At 44.9% G+C, this 17,096-nt stretch overlaps 1 protein-coding gene across 1 annotated transcript; it reads left to right on the plus strand.

The window, feature by feature from the left end:
• The first annotated feature begins 2,679 nt into the window (after positions 1-2,679).
• hint3 (histidine triad nucleotide binding protein 3) lies at positions 2,680-15,920 on the plus strand. Its single transcript, XM_033021214.1, has 5 exons — positions 2,680-3,117; positions 5,491-5,608; positions 8,218-8,287; positions 11,130-11,256; positions 15,191-15,920. Exons 1-5 carry the CDS (start codon positions 2,749-2,751, stop codon positions 15,245-15,247), a joined length of 741 nt encoding a protein of 246 aa, XP_032877105.1. The 5' UTR covers positions 2,680-2,748; the 3' UTR covers positions 15,248-15,920.
• Positions 15,921-17,096: the final 1,176 nt, after the last annotated feature.

Genomic DNA, 17,096 nt, shown 5'->3' on the forward strand with positions numbered 1-17,096 from the left:
GGGCAGGGGGAAGGGGGAGGGGTGTGGGTGCAGGGGGGAGAGAGCTCGGAGAAAGGACAAGGGAAGAGCCATGAGGGAGAGTGCGGTATCACGGGGGAGGGGGGCAGGAGCCAGTGAGGGGGACCAGAGCGGAAGGGGTTGGCGGTGTGATGGGGACTCACAGCGGGCACCAGTCGCTGGTCACTCTCCGCCATGATCAGAGTCTCCGCTTTCCATTTGGCGACATCGACGCCATCTCCGACTCCGTGCTGGGCCGGGCCGGTCTGCCATTTCTGGTCCTTCCCTCCAAAAATTGTGTCCGGTTGGAGATCTCCGCCGGCCATCCAGAGCCTCCCGCAGCTGCAGTAAAGACGCAATGGTGCAGGAAGGGGCGGATCATCCCGCGGAGTGACAGTAGAAGGGACGCTAGTATGGGTGTTGTGGGCTGAAGGGACTCGTTTCCAGAGGGCTAGTATGGACATTGTGGGCCAAATGGATTGATGGGGTGGTAGTTCAGTCACTCAAGCCTGGTGTGCTGACAGCTCACTCACGGCTGGTGGGCTGGCAGTTGACTCACGGCTATTCCATTTCAAGCAGGGTGCAAGGCCACCAAATTCAAGTGCAGTTTCCTACCATTTCAAGCAGGGTGCAAGGCCACCAAATTCAAGTGCAGTTTCCTACCATTTCAAGCAGGGTGCAAGGCCACCTAAGTCAAGTGCAGTTTCTTACCACTTCAAGTAGGGTGCAAGGCCACCAAATTCAAGTGCAATTTCATACCACTTCAAGCAGGGTGCAAGGCCTCCAAATTCAGGTGCAGTTTCCTACCACTTCAAGCAGGGTGCAAGGCCACCGAATTCTAGTGCAGTTTCCGACCACTTCCAGCAGGGTGCAAGGCCACCGAATTCAAGTGCAGTTTCATACTACTTAAAGCAGGGTGCAAGGCCAATGAATTCAAGTGCAGTTTCATACCACTTCAAGCAGGGTGCAAGGCCACCAAATTCAAGTGCAGTTTCATACCACTTCAAGCAGGGTGCAAGGCCACAAAATTCAAGTGCAGTTTCATGCCACTTCAAGCAGGGTGTAAGGCCACCAAATTCAAATGCAGTTTCATACCAGTTCATGCGGGGTGCAAGGCCACCAAATTCAAATGCAGTTTCATATCATTTCATGCAGGGTGCAAGGCCACCACATTCAAATGCAGTTTCATACCATTTCAAGCAGGGTGAAACCACACAAAACACTACATAAACACCACACTCACAGTTCAGTAGACATTCAGTGTGTTCAGTTGATTCACAGCTCAGAGTCGTGGCCTCTCCCGCATCTGGCAGAGAGTGAGCCACACCCACATTTCCGGGTTTTATAATCCCTTCCCAGAAGGGGCGTGGCCTTCATGACGTGATTGACAGGAGTGAGATTCTCAACATTTTTAAAACACTAATAACACTTTTATTTTTCATTGATGTGAAGAATCCTCTGAACCTGATGAGCGGAGGGGAATGAGTAAGACGGCTGAAAATCACAGCCGTAAGTGGTAGCGTTTTATCTAAAATCAATATAGAGTGCAAACAGGAAGTTGTCAAGTTTAGACTTTATCATTCTTTAGTTCAAACCAACCACCACCAACAACCATTTGCTGTGCTTTAGTTCAAACCAACCACCACCAACAACCATTTGCTGTGCTTTATTTCAAACCAACCACATTTTCATCTTCAAACCACATTAGGGGCACTCAAGATTAGTAAAACCACACTCACAGTTTAGTAAACATGTGTTCAGTGTTATTCACAGCTCAGACTGAGAGACGTTACCCTCTCACTTCCCCCATCTTGCAGAGACTGACTGAGGCACTCAACATTTCCACGTTTTATAGTCCCTCCAGAAGGGGCGTTGTCTTCAGGGGAGAGAATCTCAACATTCTTTAAACACTAATAACTCTTTTATTTTTAATCGATGAGAAAATTCCTCTTGTCCTGCGCAGCAGAGGGGGATTCTGAGTAAGATGGCCAAAATTCTCAGCTGTAAGTGGCAGTGTTTTTTCTAAAATCAATATACAGAACAGGAAGTGGTCAAGATCAGACTTTTAGTAATATAGATTAAGGAATTGGGACACAATGGATTTCAATGTTCCTGATGTTGGGGGAGTCCAGAACCATGGGCCACAGTTTAAGAATAAGGGGTAGGCCATTTAGAATTGAGTTGAGGAAAACTTTTTCACCCAGAGAGTTGTGAATCTGTGGAATTATCTGCCACCGAAGGCAGTGGAGGCCAATTCACTGGATGCATTCAAAAGAGAGTTAGAACTTAGATGGAGCTCTTAGGGCTAGTGGAATCAAGGAATATGGGGATAAAGCAGGAATGGGGTACTGATTGGGGATGATCCGCCACGAACACATTGAATAGGCTCGAAGGACCTGCACCTATGTGTCCATGTATCCATGTGTAGGAGGGAGCTGCAGATGCTGGTTTAAACCGGAGACAGGGACACAAAATGCTGGAGTAACTTAGCGGGACAGGCAGCATCTCTGGAGAGAAGCGATGGGTGACGTTTCTGATCCAGTCTGAAGAAGGGTCAATCATTCCTTGTCCCCAGAGATGCTGCCGGTCCCGCTGGTTACTCCAGCATTCTGTGTCTCCCTCTGCTGACTGTTTGTCACTGATGATCGATGCACTGGGAGAGTCGGAGTGCGATTGAGCCGCTGATCGATGCGCTCGGAGTGCGATTGAGCCGCTGCCGCTGCCGCGCCGCTGGCGTTGGTTGTCGTTGTCATGGCGGCGGTGGGGGTGGCGGTTGAGCCTCCGGCCCTGCTTTCGGCTCCAGCAGAGTCCGACGTCTACGATGGGTCCGGCAGAGAGTCCGTCAACGCCACTCCAATGCCCAGCTTGACCCCCACCCTGTCTCCCACCCCGGTGCCGACGCCAGCCCCCACCCCGGCAGTGTCAGGCACCCCGATCCCGGGCATGGTCATCCCGGGAGAGGCCGAGGCCCAGGCCCAGGCCCAGGCCCCGCCGGACGCCGGCTCCGGCTCCGGCTCCGGCTCCACCACGGCCCTGGCGGACAGTGCGGGCGGCTTCGATAGAACTTGCGTCTTTTGTAAAATCAGCAACAGATTCGTGCCGGAGGATCTGCTGCACTGGGTGAGGGCAGGGCTGCTTCTGGTAGAGGTGGAGGTGGAGGAAACAGCCCCGCCTCAAGGACACGGGCGGAGCCACAACAGAGGGCTGCTTGCAGGAAACACATCCCACAACATACTCTGGCTGGGGAGAAATATGGAGACGGGGCAGGAAGGACAAGATGGGTGGGAGCGGGGACTGAGGGGTGGAAGATGGAGAGAGGAGGAGAATGAGGGGGGAGTGGGAAGCAGAGAAGAGAAGAGAAGCCAGTAATGGATGGGGCAGATGTAGGCAGGGAGAAAAATTTAGTAGTCGCGGGGTTGATGCTTGACATGTTTATCGTCACGGTCAATGACCTCTCTGATGTGCCACTGCTGCTCACTTGAAATCGTTTGTTTCAGCAACACACTATTTGTATAAAACCATCACTGCTTCACAAAGGTACACAAAAATGCTGGAGAAACTCAGCGGGTGCAGCAGCATCTATGGAGCGAAGGAGATAGGAAACGTTTCGGGCCGAAACCCTTCTTCAGACTGATAGGGGGTGGGGGGAGGCGGGGAGAAGAAAGGAAAAAGGAGGAGGAGGAGCCCGATGGCTGAGGGAGAGGTAGGAAGGGGAGGAGAGAGCAAGGGTTAACAGAATTGTGAGAATTCAATGTTCATGCCACCAGGATGCAGCTCCCCAAGCGGAATATGAGGTGCTGTTCCTCCAATTCCCAGTGTTGCTCACTCTGGCCGTGGAGGAGGCCCAGGACAGAGAGGTCGGATACGGAATGGGAGGGGGAGTTGAAGTGCTGACCCACCGGGAGGTCAGGTTGGTTAGTGCGGACCGAGCGGAGGTGTTCGGCGAAACGATCGCCAAGCCTACGCTTGGTCTCACCGATATAGATCAGCTGACATCTAGAGCAGCGGATGCAATAGATGAGGTTAGAGGAGGTGCAGGTGAACCTCTGTCGCACCTGGAACGACTGCTTGAGTCCTTGAAAGGAGTCGGGGGGAGAGGTAAAGCGACTGGTGTAGCATCTCTTGCGTTTGCAAGGGAAAGTGCCCGGGGAAGGGGTGGAGCGGGAGGGAAGGGAAGAATTGACAAGGGAGTTACGGAGGGAGCGGTCTTTGCGGAAGGCAGACGGGGGGAGATGGGAAGATGTGGCGAGTGGTGGGGTCATGTTGGAGGTGGCGAAACTGACGGAGGACTATTTGTTGTACGTGCCGGCAAGTGGGGTGAAAGGTGAGGACCAGGGGGACTCTGCCCTTGTTGCGAGTGGGGAGATGGGGAGAGAGAGCAGTGTTACGGGGTATGGAGGAGACCCTGGTGCGAGCCTCATCTATAGTAGGGGAGGGGAACCCACATTCCCTGAAGAATTAGGACATTTGCGATGCCCTGGTGTGGAACACCTCATCCTGGGAGCAGATGCGGCGTAGATGGAGGAATTGGGAATAGGGGATGGAGTCCTTACAGGAAGCAGGGTGGGAGGAAGAGTAGTCAAGATAACCGTGGGAGTCAGTGGGTTTATAGTGAATGTCAGTCAGAAGTCTATCACCTGCGATGGAGCTTCACAGAGTGTTGCCTGACATCAGAAAAAGAAAACCCAAGGGAGGATAGAAAGCTAAATAAAAGATTAGGAAACCAGAAGCTAGTTTGAAACCAGAGAATGTTTTTGGGATGGACTATGAGAAGATGCAGAGATATTGAGATGCGGAAAAAGGAATAAGGCAACAAATGTTTCTAAATGTTTAAGAAGGAACTGCAGATGTTGGACAATCGAAGGTAGACAAAAATGCTGGAGAAACTCAGCGGGTGAGGCAGCATCTATGGTGCGAAGGAAATAGGCAACGTTTCGGGTCGAGGCCCTTCTTCAGACTGATGTGAGGGTGGGAGGGGCGGGAAGAAGAAAGGAAGAGGCGGAGACAGTGGGCTGAGGGAGAGCTGAGAAGGGGAGGAGAAAGCAGGGATACCTGAAATTAGAGAAGTCAATGTTCATACCACTGAGGTGCAAACTGCCCAAGTGAAATATGAGGTGCTGCTCCTCCAATTTACGGTAGTCCTCACACTGGCCATGGAGGAGGCCCAGGGCACAAAGGTCGGATTCGGAATGGGAGAGGGAGTTGAAGTGCTGAGCCACCGGGAGATCGGGTAGGATAATGCGAATCGAGCGGAGGTGTTGGGCGAAGCGATCGCCAAGCCTACGCTTGGTCTCACCGATGTAGAGCAGCTGACATCTAGAGCAGCGGATGCAATAGATGAGGTTGGAGGAGGTGCAGGTGAACCTCTGCCGCTCCTGGAAAGACTGCTTGGATCTTTGAATGGAGTCAATGTTTCTAAATAGTCAGTTCATTAAAAGAGCCCGCAGATATGTGAATGTTTGAAACATCACATTTTGTGTTTTTGTTTGTCAGGATGAACAGTTTGCCTGTTTTAGAGACATCCGACCTGGTGCACCCCATCACTATCTTGTAGTGCCAAGGAGACATATTGGAAATTGCAAAACTCTGAAGAAGGAACACATATCAATCGGTGAGATTATGTTGACTTCATTCTTGAAAATTAAATGGCTTGTGATGTTCTAAATCATGTTCCAATCCTTTACCATTTCTTCTTTCTGTAATAAACGTTTCAAGAAGTTAACTCTTAAGACCATTTTTTTTTACAAACCTGAAACTAAATTTAGATATAGAACGCACACTAAATGGCTACATTAACATTTCAGGTGCCATCAGGAGTGATAGTATTGAAATGCAAATCATGTTATAGGTGTATTGATTGATTGATCAACAATTCTTTTTTAACTTTCTTTCATATCTGTCTTCGAGCTAGAATAGTGGGAAATCTAGTGGTGCCCTTTGAGTGTTTTTCCGTCCACATTCAAATTTAAAAAAACGTACAGTTATTTGAAATATCTATGATAAGAGATATCAAGGGACTTAGCTTCCCTATCACTGATGTGAGGCTCACTGAGGTATAATTTCCTGGATTCATTGACATACTCAATTCGTCGACACATCCAATCTACTCCATCTTCTGAGGAAATAGTTGGCTATTGGGATAACTGCTGGAAAATGTTTGAATGTGGATGGGTGCCGTTGGTCAGCAAGAACATGGCCCTCTTCAATGTTGCTTGACTATCATTATTAATGGTTTTTAAATGCCTCACTGTGAAAAATATTTGTGAATTAATATAAAATCCTCTCAGCTTCTACAATCAGTAATGGTGGGGTCAAAGATTTGTCAAAATTATTTTTTTTTTCCAAAGGGACTTTCTCAATACTTCATTGGCAGTTCTGCACATTCACTGTAAGGTGGATTGATTAGTGCCACTAGAATAGGCTTCAAGACCAGGCTTAATGATGAGCCAACTACATTCAGCCCAAAATATTTATAAATGGGATAAAGGGTGGAAAGGACAAGAGGAAAGACTAATGATAGTACGAGGCATGAGTGAGCAGATGACAAAAGGGTGCTAGAGTAAGGTAAAAGAGGGTAAAGTAGGCTTAGTGATTAACACAAGGCTGATAGAGATTTTCTATACCAATCTACCTAATTTGATGATGATTCTTGCAGTTTCTGTTTGTGTTTTATATTTCCAGTTCCTGCAGAATGTTGTTTTTTTCAGCCTTTCACTGATTGATTAGCAATATTCTACTCTGTTACACTGCCAGGACTTCTCAGTACCAGCAATTCATATGGTTGTTATTTTGCTAACTTTACTCTTGTCCTGTGGTTTCCAACATTGGTAACAAGGCTAAATGTATGCCAGTCATTTTTTATTTTAACTGCAAATGCTGGAAATCTGAAACAAAAACAGAAATTGATGGAAACATTCAGTAAGTCAAGCAGCATGTCTCTACCTCGTAAATGACTTATTTTCTTAGACTCTATCACATACTCCCAATTCTTCCATTTACACCGCATCTGCGCCCAGGATGAGGTTTGCCATACTAGATCATCGGAGATGTCCTCATTCTTTAGGAAACGGGGATTCCCCTCTTCCATTATAGATGAGGCTCTCACTAGGTTCTCCTCGATATCCCACAGCACTGCTCTTGCTCCCCCTCCCCCCATTTGCAACAAGGTCAGAGTCCCCCTTGTCCTCGCCTTACACCCCATCAGCCGTCGCATACAGCAAGTAATCCTCCAACACTTTCGCCACCTCCAACGGGATCCCACTACTGGCCACATCTTCCCATCTCCATTCCTTTCTGCTTTCCGCAGAGACCGTTCCCTCCACAACTACCCGGTCAACTTATCCCTTCCCACCCAAACCACCCCCTCCCCAGGTACTTTCCCCTGCAACCACAGGAGATGCAACACCTGTCCCTTTACCTCCCCCCTTTACTCCATCCAAGGACCCCGCCAGTCTTTTCAGGTGGGGCAGTGGTTCCCTTGCACCTCTTCCAACCTCATCTACTGTATCGCTGTTCCAGGTGTCAACTTCTGTACATCTGCGAGACCAAGCGCAGGCTCGGCGATCGTTTCGCTGAACACCTCCCTTCGGTCCACCTTAACCTACCTGATCTCCCGGTTGCTCAGCACTTCAACTCCCCCTCACATTCCAAATCTGACCTTTCTGCCCTGGGCCTCCTCCATTGTCAGAATGAGGCCCAGCGCAAATTGGAGCACCTCATATTTCGCTTGGGTAGTTTACACCCCAGCGGTATGAACATTGACTTCTCTAACTTCAAATAGCCCTTGCTTTCCCTCTTTCTCCATCCCCTCCCCGTCCCAGTTCTCCCACTGACTTACTGTCTCCGACTACATTCTATCTCTGTCCCGCCCATTCTCCTGACATCAGTCTGAAGAAGGGTCTCGACCAGAAACTTCACCTATTCCTTCTCTCCAGAGATGCTGCCTGTCCCGCTGAGTTACTTCAGCATTTTGTGTCCACCTTATTTTCTTTCTCCTCCTGCACCTATTTTCTATGTTTCTATCTATGTTTCTATGTCTGTGTATCACCCGTAGATTATTAGAATGCAATAGTAGTTAACAGTTAAAATGAGAGATCTGTGGTCATAATACCACAAATTTACATAGTTGTAAACTAACTGTTTACAAGTTTTTTTAATTTGTTGCCAATATATAATTTTTATATATTTTTCAACTTTGTAATATTCTACTGTAATGAACAGTTCAAACAATGGTGGCAATTGGGAAAAATGTACTTCTTCAAAAGGGGATAGCTGACCCTGCTGATGTGAGGTAAGTATGGTTACAGTTTTATTCTCTAGTAATTATCCTATATATTTATATTTTGTTTCGAACATGTAAAACAAAAAAAGTTTAAAACAAAGCAAAATAACAATAAAATGAAATGAACAATAAACCTATACACAACATTAAATAACTTCTCATAAACATCACAAATCAAATCTTACATATTTGAAAAGGAGTAGGAGGAAGTCAGGCACATACTGTCAGGGTAGGCAAGGTAGGCACTGCCTACCCTGACAAAAATTATAAAATGGTAATTGTTAAATATAAATAGTACAGACACGGGAGAATTATGCCTACCTAAGAGATCGATCTCTTAGGTAGGCATAATTTTCCCATGCCTTTCATCCGCAGTACTTGAAACACGCAAAAGTATGTGCAGCTCACGTGCCGTCGACGCTGCTTCAAGCCTTCAATTTCAAGGGGAGCTGAAGGCAGCTGAAATTCTGCCTTTGCACTGTCGACTGCGTACTGCGCAGGTGCAGCAGCCTACTGCGCAGGCGCAGCGCAAGTTTCTTGATAGGTTTTTCAAACATGGATTGCCATTAACTTAAGAGTATCTTAAGAAACAAAGAGAGAAGAATGTTCGTGTACAAATAATGTGGTAAGTAAATTTCTTTGAGCTATATGTTTTTAAATACCGTATTTCCCGGCAATGAAGATGCTATTTTTTACCCAAAAATAAGGCACGGAAATTTACCTGTGTTCTGGAGGCCGAAGGTTAGGTTTTTAGCCAAGAAAGATAGACTTGGCTATCTCTCAGTACAGCAACATCAAGAACGATGTTGCGGTACTGAGGAATAGCCAAGTCAACCCCTCATTGCTGGCAGCTGATGTGAAGCGGATGTAAAGTGGGAAGCGGCTGCAAAAGGACACCGCCACTGGTGGGGGGGGGGGTGGGGGGGAAGAGTTCCTATCACAGCATGTGGTTGTCTGGCCAGGGGTAAAGTTGCAGGGAGGGCAGGAACGTTGAGAAGGAGGGGGTCGGGGATCAGGGATCATGCCAGAAACTCACTCACCGCTGCCTCGACGCTCCGGGCGCTGAGCCACCGCTTTGTGGCCAGGGAGGGAAGTAGCTCGGGTGCTGCGAGTGGCTGCCGGGACCGGACAGAGGAACCGGCCACCATCCCCGCGCCTTCTGCCGGCCTGCTCACCTCTGGCAATGTGGGCGGTGGAGCTTACTCCTGTGTCAGCGCGATCAAGGGACCAATTGAGGTTACTCGCGCTGACACAGGAGTAAGCTCCACTGCCCGCACTGCCAGAGGTGAGCGGGCCGGCAGAAGGCGCTGAGATGGCGATCAGTTCCGCTGTCCGGTCCCGGCGGCTGCTCGCAGCCACCCGAGCTACTTCCCTCCACGGCCACAATGCGGTGGCTCCGCGCCTGGAGTGTTGCGTCAGCGGTGAGCGAGTTGCTGGCATAATCCACGACCCCCTTCTTCTCAACGCTCCTGCCTTCCCCGCAACTTTACCCCTGGCCAGACTCCCCACACACGCTGTGAAAGGAACTCTCCCCCCAATTGGTCCCTTGAACTAGTATTGTCATTCAATAAGATCACAACTGATTCAACTTGTCCCGATATGCTCCCGTTTTTCCCACCATCTCTCCACCTGCCGTCACCCTCCACGCCCCACCCATTCAGTAATTCAGAATGAAGGAGATTTGAGCATGAGAAATTCTATGTCCCGCTAGCCTTCTTTCAAAATTTAGCAACTAAAAATGGGGGTGCGTCTTAATTGCCAGGAAATACGGTACTTTATTAAGAGATATGGCTTTTGAAGACGTTATAAAAGTTGACTGACAGCTTACGGAGAGGAGATCAATCTGCGCATGCGTGGTTTATGATTTTTTAAAAGCCGGCTGACTGCCTACCCTGTAATTACTCACGGCACGTGCCTGGAGGAAGTATACACTTATTTATTCCTACCCCTTCTCCGCTACTCATCAATGAATTCACAAACTTTATCTCATCTACATATATATATATATATACACATACACAGACATATACATACGTACATACAAATATCCATACATAAGTCACATACATACATACATACATATATACACGCATATGCACGCACAAAAAACATACATATATACAGTTTATAAACAATTATCCAAATTCTATGTACAACGCGAATATCATGCTGTGTCAATAAACTAAAAGTTAACTGTCATCACAGCCCTTCCTCATTCTTATACCTCTGGAACTTCTTTACAATTATGATTACGATGTGTTAATTTGATGGACAAATGAACTTTATAGTAGTTGTCAAGAAAGGTGTGTACAACATAGTTAAAAATAAAAAGTAATTGAATGCAACATTATATGAATCGATAATTTTATGCAATTTTCTGGTGGTTCATCTTTTAAAATAACCTACTGCTGTGGTTTGCAGCAAACAAAGTAGAATTCTTAAATTTAACTTTGCTGAACGAAGTTGACAAAATTACAACGTAGGTGACTTTCTGCATACACGTGACTGGCATTGTTACAGTATGTACTGGTAAATGTGACAGAATGTCACTGACAGCACCTATTGATAGATTCTCACATATGTATAGAGAACTACAAAATTTAAAGCACATCAAAAACACGGAACGTCTGCATTTTCAATTTTGCTGTAAATATTTTGGTACATTTCCTCTCACTTGGATGGATTTTTTTTGTCCACTATGTATACAAATTACTTTGAAGTCAATGGATTTAACCAAACAATGTTTAAACTTAGCATTCTCAGGATTCCTTTAACTGGATTAATTCAGTTTTTTATTGAAGTTTGTGTGATTAGAGACTTGTGTTGAGTGTAATTTTTGAATTGTTTACAGGCTTGGTTTTCACTGGCCACCATTCTGTACAGTAGCTCATCTACACTTGCATGTACTGGCTCCAGTTAGTCAGATGGGATTTTTATCAAGAATGATTTACAGAGCAAATTCCTACTGGTTTATAACTGTAAGTATTTTGTTTCCATTTGCTGAATAATGTGAGAATTGAAGATGCAAATCATTCCTTTATGGATTCTTTCATATATTTTAATATCTAATGGATGCTTCACTATTTCAAACATCATCCACCACTATAAAGTGGTTCCAGGCAAGTTAATATGAATCAAACTTTCCCAGGTCTGTCCGGATATAGTTCTGGTAAGAACTAAAGAATTTTCTTCACTCGGAGAGAAAAGCTATTAATCACTTTATCCCCTACAGGTTAAAGTATAACACTGGATATACCCCAAATATTGTGCAATTCTAGTAGATTTATATCTGTTCCTGACTTAAATAAGCACTGATTTGGATCAAAGCTCATTAATTGTTAATCAAATGTAATCTTTATTTGTATTTAGGAATGTGCAGGGGGAAATATCTGATAATTAGCAGAATGGAGAGGCTGCATTTTGAGGAAATGAGCTACATTAGACAGCACCCATAGGAATGCAGATTTTGCCAACACATATTTGTATCCTGATGGAAATTCTTCCTTACATTCACATTATTTTAGATAAATTAAAGTTTTATATGAAATGTGGATTTCAAAAAAGTCCAGTTGTGAAAGTTTAATCTTCACATCTAACTGGTCCCAGAGTTTTATTTTAAGAAACTGCTTCTCTACTTTCCCCTTAAAGTACCTGGTCCCTATTTTGAACATTTGTGCCCTTGTATAAAGTAAAAATCGGTACAGCCCCTTTCCTTCGAAGATTTGGTTATTGGGATAATTGCAATTTTTAGGTCAAATTAAACAGTTTGTGGAGTTCCAATGATTGTTTCATGAATTTGGTCTATATTCCCTTGTGCTCAGAAATTGAGGGATTGCCTAGTTGAGATCTTGATCAGCTCTGGGTAAATAGATTTGAGTTATGGATCAGCCAAGAATAGGTTAAGCTGAACAATAGATCTGTGAGTAAATTGAGCTGAGGTATTGGTTCACCATACCTATTAATGACTATGATATAGTTGGGATCACAGAGACATGACTCCAGGGTGACCAAGGCTGGGAGCTGAACATCCAGGGATATTCAATATTCAGGAGGGATAGGCAGAAAGGAAAAGGAGGTGGGGTAGCGTTGCTGGTTAGAGAGGAGATTAACGCAATAGAAAGAAAATAAATTAGCTTGGAGGATGTGGAATCAATATGGGTAGAGCTGCGAAACACTAAGGGGCAGAAAACGCTAGTGGGAGTGGTGTACAGGCCACCTAACAGTAGTAGTGGAGTTGGGGATGGCATCAAACAGGAAATTAGAAATGCGTGCAACAAAGGTAAAACAGTTATAATGGGTGACTTCAATCTACATATAGATTGGGTGAATCAAATTGGCAGGGGTGCTGAGGAAGAGGATTTCTTGGAATGTATGCGGGATAGTTTTCTAAACCAACATGTAGAGGAACCAACGAGAGAACAGGCTATTCTAGACTGGGTATTGTGTAATGAGGAAGGGTTAGTTAGCAGTCTTGTTGTGCGTGGCCCCTTGGGCAAGAGTGACCATAATATGGTTGAGTTCTTCATTAGGATGGAGAGTGACATAATTAATTCAGAAACAAGGGTTCTGAACTTAAAGAAAGGGAACTTTGAGGGTATGAGACGTGAATTGGCCAAGATAGACTGGCAATTGATTCTTAAAGAGTTGACGGTGGATATGCAATAGAAGGCATTTAAAGACTGCATGGATGAACTACAACAATTGTTCAACCCAGTTTGGCAAAATAATAAATGAGGGAAGGTAGTACATCCGTGGATAACAAGGGAAATCAGGGATAGTATCAAAACAAAAGATGAAGCATACAAATTAGCCAGAAAAAGCAGCCTACCAGAGGACTGGGAGAAATTCAGAGTCCAGCAGAAGAGGACAAAGGGGTTAATTAGGGAAAATAGATTATGAAAGAAAACTGGCAGGGAACATAAAAACTGACTGCAAAAGTTTTTATAGATATATGAAGAGAAAAAGATTAGTTAAAACAAATGTAGGTCCCTTGCAGTCAGAAACAGGTGAATTGATCATGGGGAACAAGGACATGGCAGACCAATTGAATAACTACTTTGGTTCTGTCTTCACTAAGGAAGACATAAATAATCTGCCGGAAATAGCAGGGGACCGGGGGGTCAAATGAGATGGAGGAACTGAGTGAAATCCAGGTTAGCCAGGAAGTGGTGTTAGGTAAATTGAATGGATTAAAGGCCGATAAATCCACAGGGCCAGATAGGCTGCATCCCAGAGTACTTAAGGAAGTAGCCCCAGAAATAGTGGATGCATTAGTGATAATTTTTCAAAACTCTTTAGATTCTGGAGTAGTTCCTGAGGATTGGAGGGTAGCTAATGTAACCCCACTTTTTAAAAAGGGAGGGAGAGAGAAAACAGGGAATTACAGACCAGTTAGTCTAACATCGGTAGTGGGGAAACTGCTAGTCAGTTATTAAAGATGGGATAGCAGCACATTTGGAAAGTGGTGAAATCATTGGACAAAGTCAGCATAGATTTATGAAAGGTAAATCATGTCTGACGAATCTTATAGAATTTTTCGAGGATGTAACTAGTAGAGTGGATAAGGGAGAACCAGTGGATGTGTTATATCTGGACTTTCAGAAGGCTTTCGACAAGGTCCCACATAAGAGATTAGTATGCAAACATAAAGCACATGGTATTGGGGGTTCAGTATTGATGTGGATAGAGAATTGGCTGGCAGACAGGAAATAAAGAGTAAGAGTAAATGGGTCCTTTTCAGAATGGCAGGCAGTGACTAGTGGGGTACCGTAAGGCTCAGTGCTGGGACCCCAGCTATTTACAATATATATTAATGATTTGGACGCGGGAATTGAATGCAACATCTCCAAGTTTACGGATGACATGAAGCTGGGGGGCAGTGTTAGCTGTGAGGAGGATGCTAGGAGGCTGCAAGGTGACTTGGATAGGCTGGGTGAGTGGGCAAATGCATGGCAGATGCAGTATAATGTGGATAAATGTGAGGTTATCCACTTTGGTGGCAAAAACAGGAAAGTAGACTTTTATCTGAATGGTGGCCGATTAGGAAAAGGGGAGATGCAACGAGACCTGGGTGGCATGGTACACCAGTCATTGAAAGCAGGCATGCAGGTGCAGCAGGCAGTGAAGAAAGCGAATGGTATGTTAGCATTCATAGCAAAAGGATTTGAGTATAGGAACAGGGAGATTCTACTGCCGTTGTACAGGGTCTTGGTGAGACCACACCTGGAGTATTGCGTACAGTTTTGGTCTCCTAATCTGAGGAAAGACATTCTTGCCATAGAGGGAGTACAGAGAAGGTTCACCAGACTGATTCCTGGGATGTCAGGACTTTCATATGAAGAAAGACTGGATAGACTCGGCTTGTACTCGTTAGAATTTAGAAGATTGAGAGGGGATCTTATAGAAACGTACAAAATTCTTAAGGGGTTGGACAGGCTAGATGCAGGAAGATTGTTCCCGATGTTGGGGAAGTCCAGAACAAGGGGTCACAGTTTAAGGATAAGGGGGAAATCTTTTAGGACCGAGATGAGAAAAACATTTTTCACACAGAGAGTGGTGAATCTCTGGAATTCTCTGCCACAGAAGGTAGTTGAGGCCAGTTCATTGGCTATATTTCAGAGGGAGTTAGATGTGGCCCTTGTGGCTAAAGGGATTAGGGGGTATGGAGAGAAGGCAGGTACGGGATACTGAGTTGGATGATCAGCCATGATCATATTGAATGGCAGTGCAGGCTCGAAGGGCTGAATGGCCTACTCCTGCACCCAATTTCTATGTTTCTATACTCTATTTAAATGAAAGAACCTGCTTGACTCGCTAAAGGGCCAGGCGTGTTGCTCTACAAGGTTATTGCTTAACTTTAGATTATTAGGAAATGCTAATTTTACATTTGCCTGTGTTTTTTCTCCCTCCAAGCATGAACATTTGATTGAAAAGCTTAAGGCTCTTCCAGACGATGGCAGTGGAAGCTAAACAAATAAATACTAATGTTTAAATTCAGATGTCATCTGCATTTCAACACTGCAGTTGTTCTTTAACTTGATCCAACTTTGGGTTTAATCAAATAGCATTAATGAGTGCTAATTTTACCTGAAAAATACCATTTCTTGTTCCCGAATGCTTGATCAATTAAAAAATATATAGTACAGATTCTGTAACTGGACTTAGCTTCAATTTAACTAATTCCAAAACTGCATGCATGGAAGTTCAATAATAGTTAATTAAACCTGAATGCATGGAGTTGGTTGCAACCAGTGAAATTAGCTTCAATTTAAAATGGAAAAATTGATGAAATTTAATTACATTACGTATTTGTTCTCATATAACTTTGCCTTGCATTCCGTTAAATATTTAATTGCATCAACATCGATACAAGTTTTGCTGTAAATGTTTCAAATGTATTAATTATTTATTTTGAATCTGGATGATAAGAATAGATGTCTCTCCAGAGTTGTAAGTTAATTTTAGTAGAGGGAAGCCTGGTTGAACAGTTCAACATATTAAATTGAATGAGCACAACACAATTTTGCTGCTTGCAATTGTTAAACTGAGTCTCCACTGTGCCATTGAGTTAAGAATTAAATTGTTCTAATTTGACTTGTTTCATTAATTTGAATGTTAATAAAATAAAAATATACAAGTGTAATGTAGTTAGAATTGTTTTTTGTTCATGTGACAGCACGTTTTTATTACAAGGAATTCTGTGATCTATTAAATTCCATTAATGTTCCAAACAGTGCCATTTAAAATTTGTGATGTAAAGAGCATAATGAAAGATGAAAATTACAATCACAATAATACTTTATTAGCCAAGTATGTTTTGCAACATACGAGGGATTTCATTTGCCAAGTCAGTCATACAAATAAAAAGCAACAGAACACACAAAACACATTTTAACATAAACATCCAGCACAATGACTCCTCCACATTCTTCACTGTGATGGAAGGTGAAAAAAAGTTCAATCTCTTCCCTTTTCTCTCCCGTGGTCGGGGGCCTTGAGCCCTCCGTTGACGGGATGATCTTCACTCCCATAGCCGGCGGCATTTTGGACCCTCCGCGTTGGGGCAATCCAGCTCCTGCATCGGGGGGAATGTCAGCTGCCCCGCGCCGGGCGACCGAACCCAGTGTTGGGTCTGGTCAAGCCTCTGCGTTCATCGGAGCTCCCTACTAACCTCTCCCGACCGCGAGTTCTTGATGGTAAGTCCGCAGGCCGCGGTTGGAGCGATCCCAAGCAAGGATCCGTTCCGATATTAAGTCCGCGGTGGGGCCCAAGGTCAGTCCATGGAGGCCTGCAGCTTGATCGATGGTAGGCCGCAGAGCGACCGGAGACGCGACCCGGAAACATCGCGTCTCCAGCAACTGAAAAAAGTCTCCCCCCCCCCCCCAACTTGCCCGCAGCGGCCAACATGTCCCATCTACTCTAGCCCCACCTGCCTGCTTTTGGCTCATATCCCTCTAAACCAGTCCTATATATGAACCCGTCTAAATGTTTCTTAAATATTGCGCTAGTACCTGCCTCAATATCCTCCAGCAGCTTGTTCCAAGCACCCACCACCAATGTCGAATACCTTACTGAAATCCATGTATACAACATCTACAGCTCTGCCTTCATCAACCTTTTTAGGCACATCCTCAAAAAACTCAGATTTGTGCGACACAACCTCCCACAAACAAAACCATGTTATTTATCCCTAATCAGCCCTTATCCATCTAAATGCATGTATATTCCATCCCTCAGAATACTCTCTGGTAATTTTCCGACCACTGATTTGCTTCATAGCTTGTTCCATTTGTGACAAAACAAATTGTCCCTCGTGTCT

This window comes from Amblyraja radiata, chromosome 5, assembly GCF_010909765.2.
Source record: "Amblyraja radiata isolate CabotCenter1 chromosome 5, sAmbRad1.1.pri, whole genome shotgun sequence".
NCBI classification, from domain to species: Eukaryota; Metazoa; Chordata; class Chondrichthyes; order Rajiformes; family Rajidae; genus Amblyraja; species Amblyraja radiata.

Bases quoted from the DNA above. Each gene is read 5' to 3' on its own strand.
- hint3 (XM_033021214.1), top strand. From the start codon at position 2,749: ATGGCGGCGGTGGGGGTGGCGGTTGAGCCTCCGGCCCTGCTTTCGGCT. The intron at 5,609-8,217 runs GTGAGATTATGT...TGTAATGAACAG, and splicing joins GAAGGAACACATATCAATCG to TTCAAACAATGGTGGCAATT. The intron at 11,257-15,190 runs GTAAGTATTTTG...TCTCCCTCCAAG, and splicing joins ATTCCTACTGGTTTATAACT to CATGAACATTTGATTGAAAA.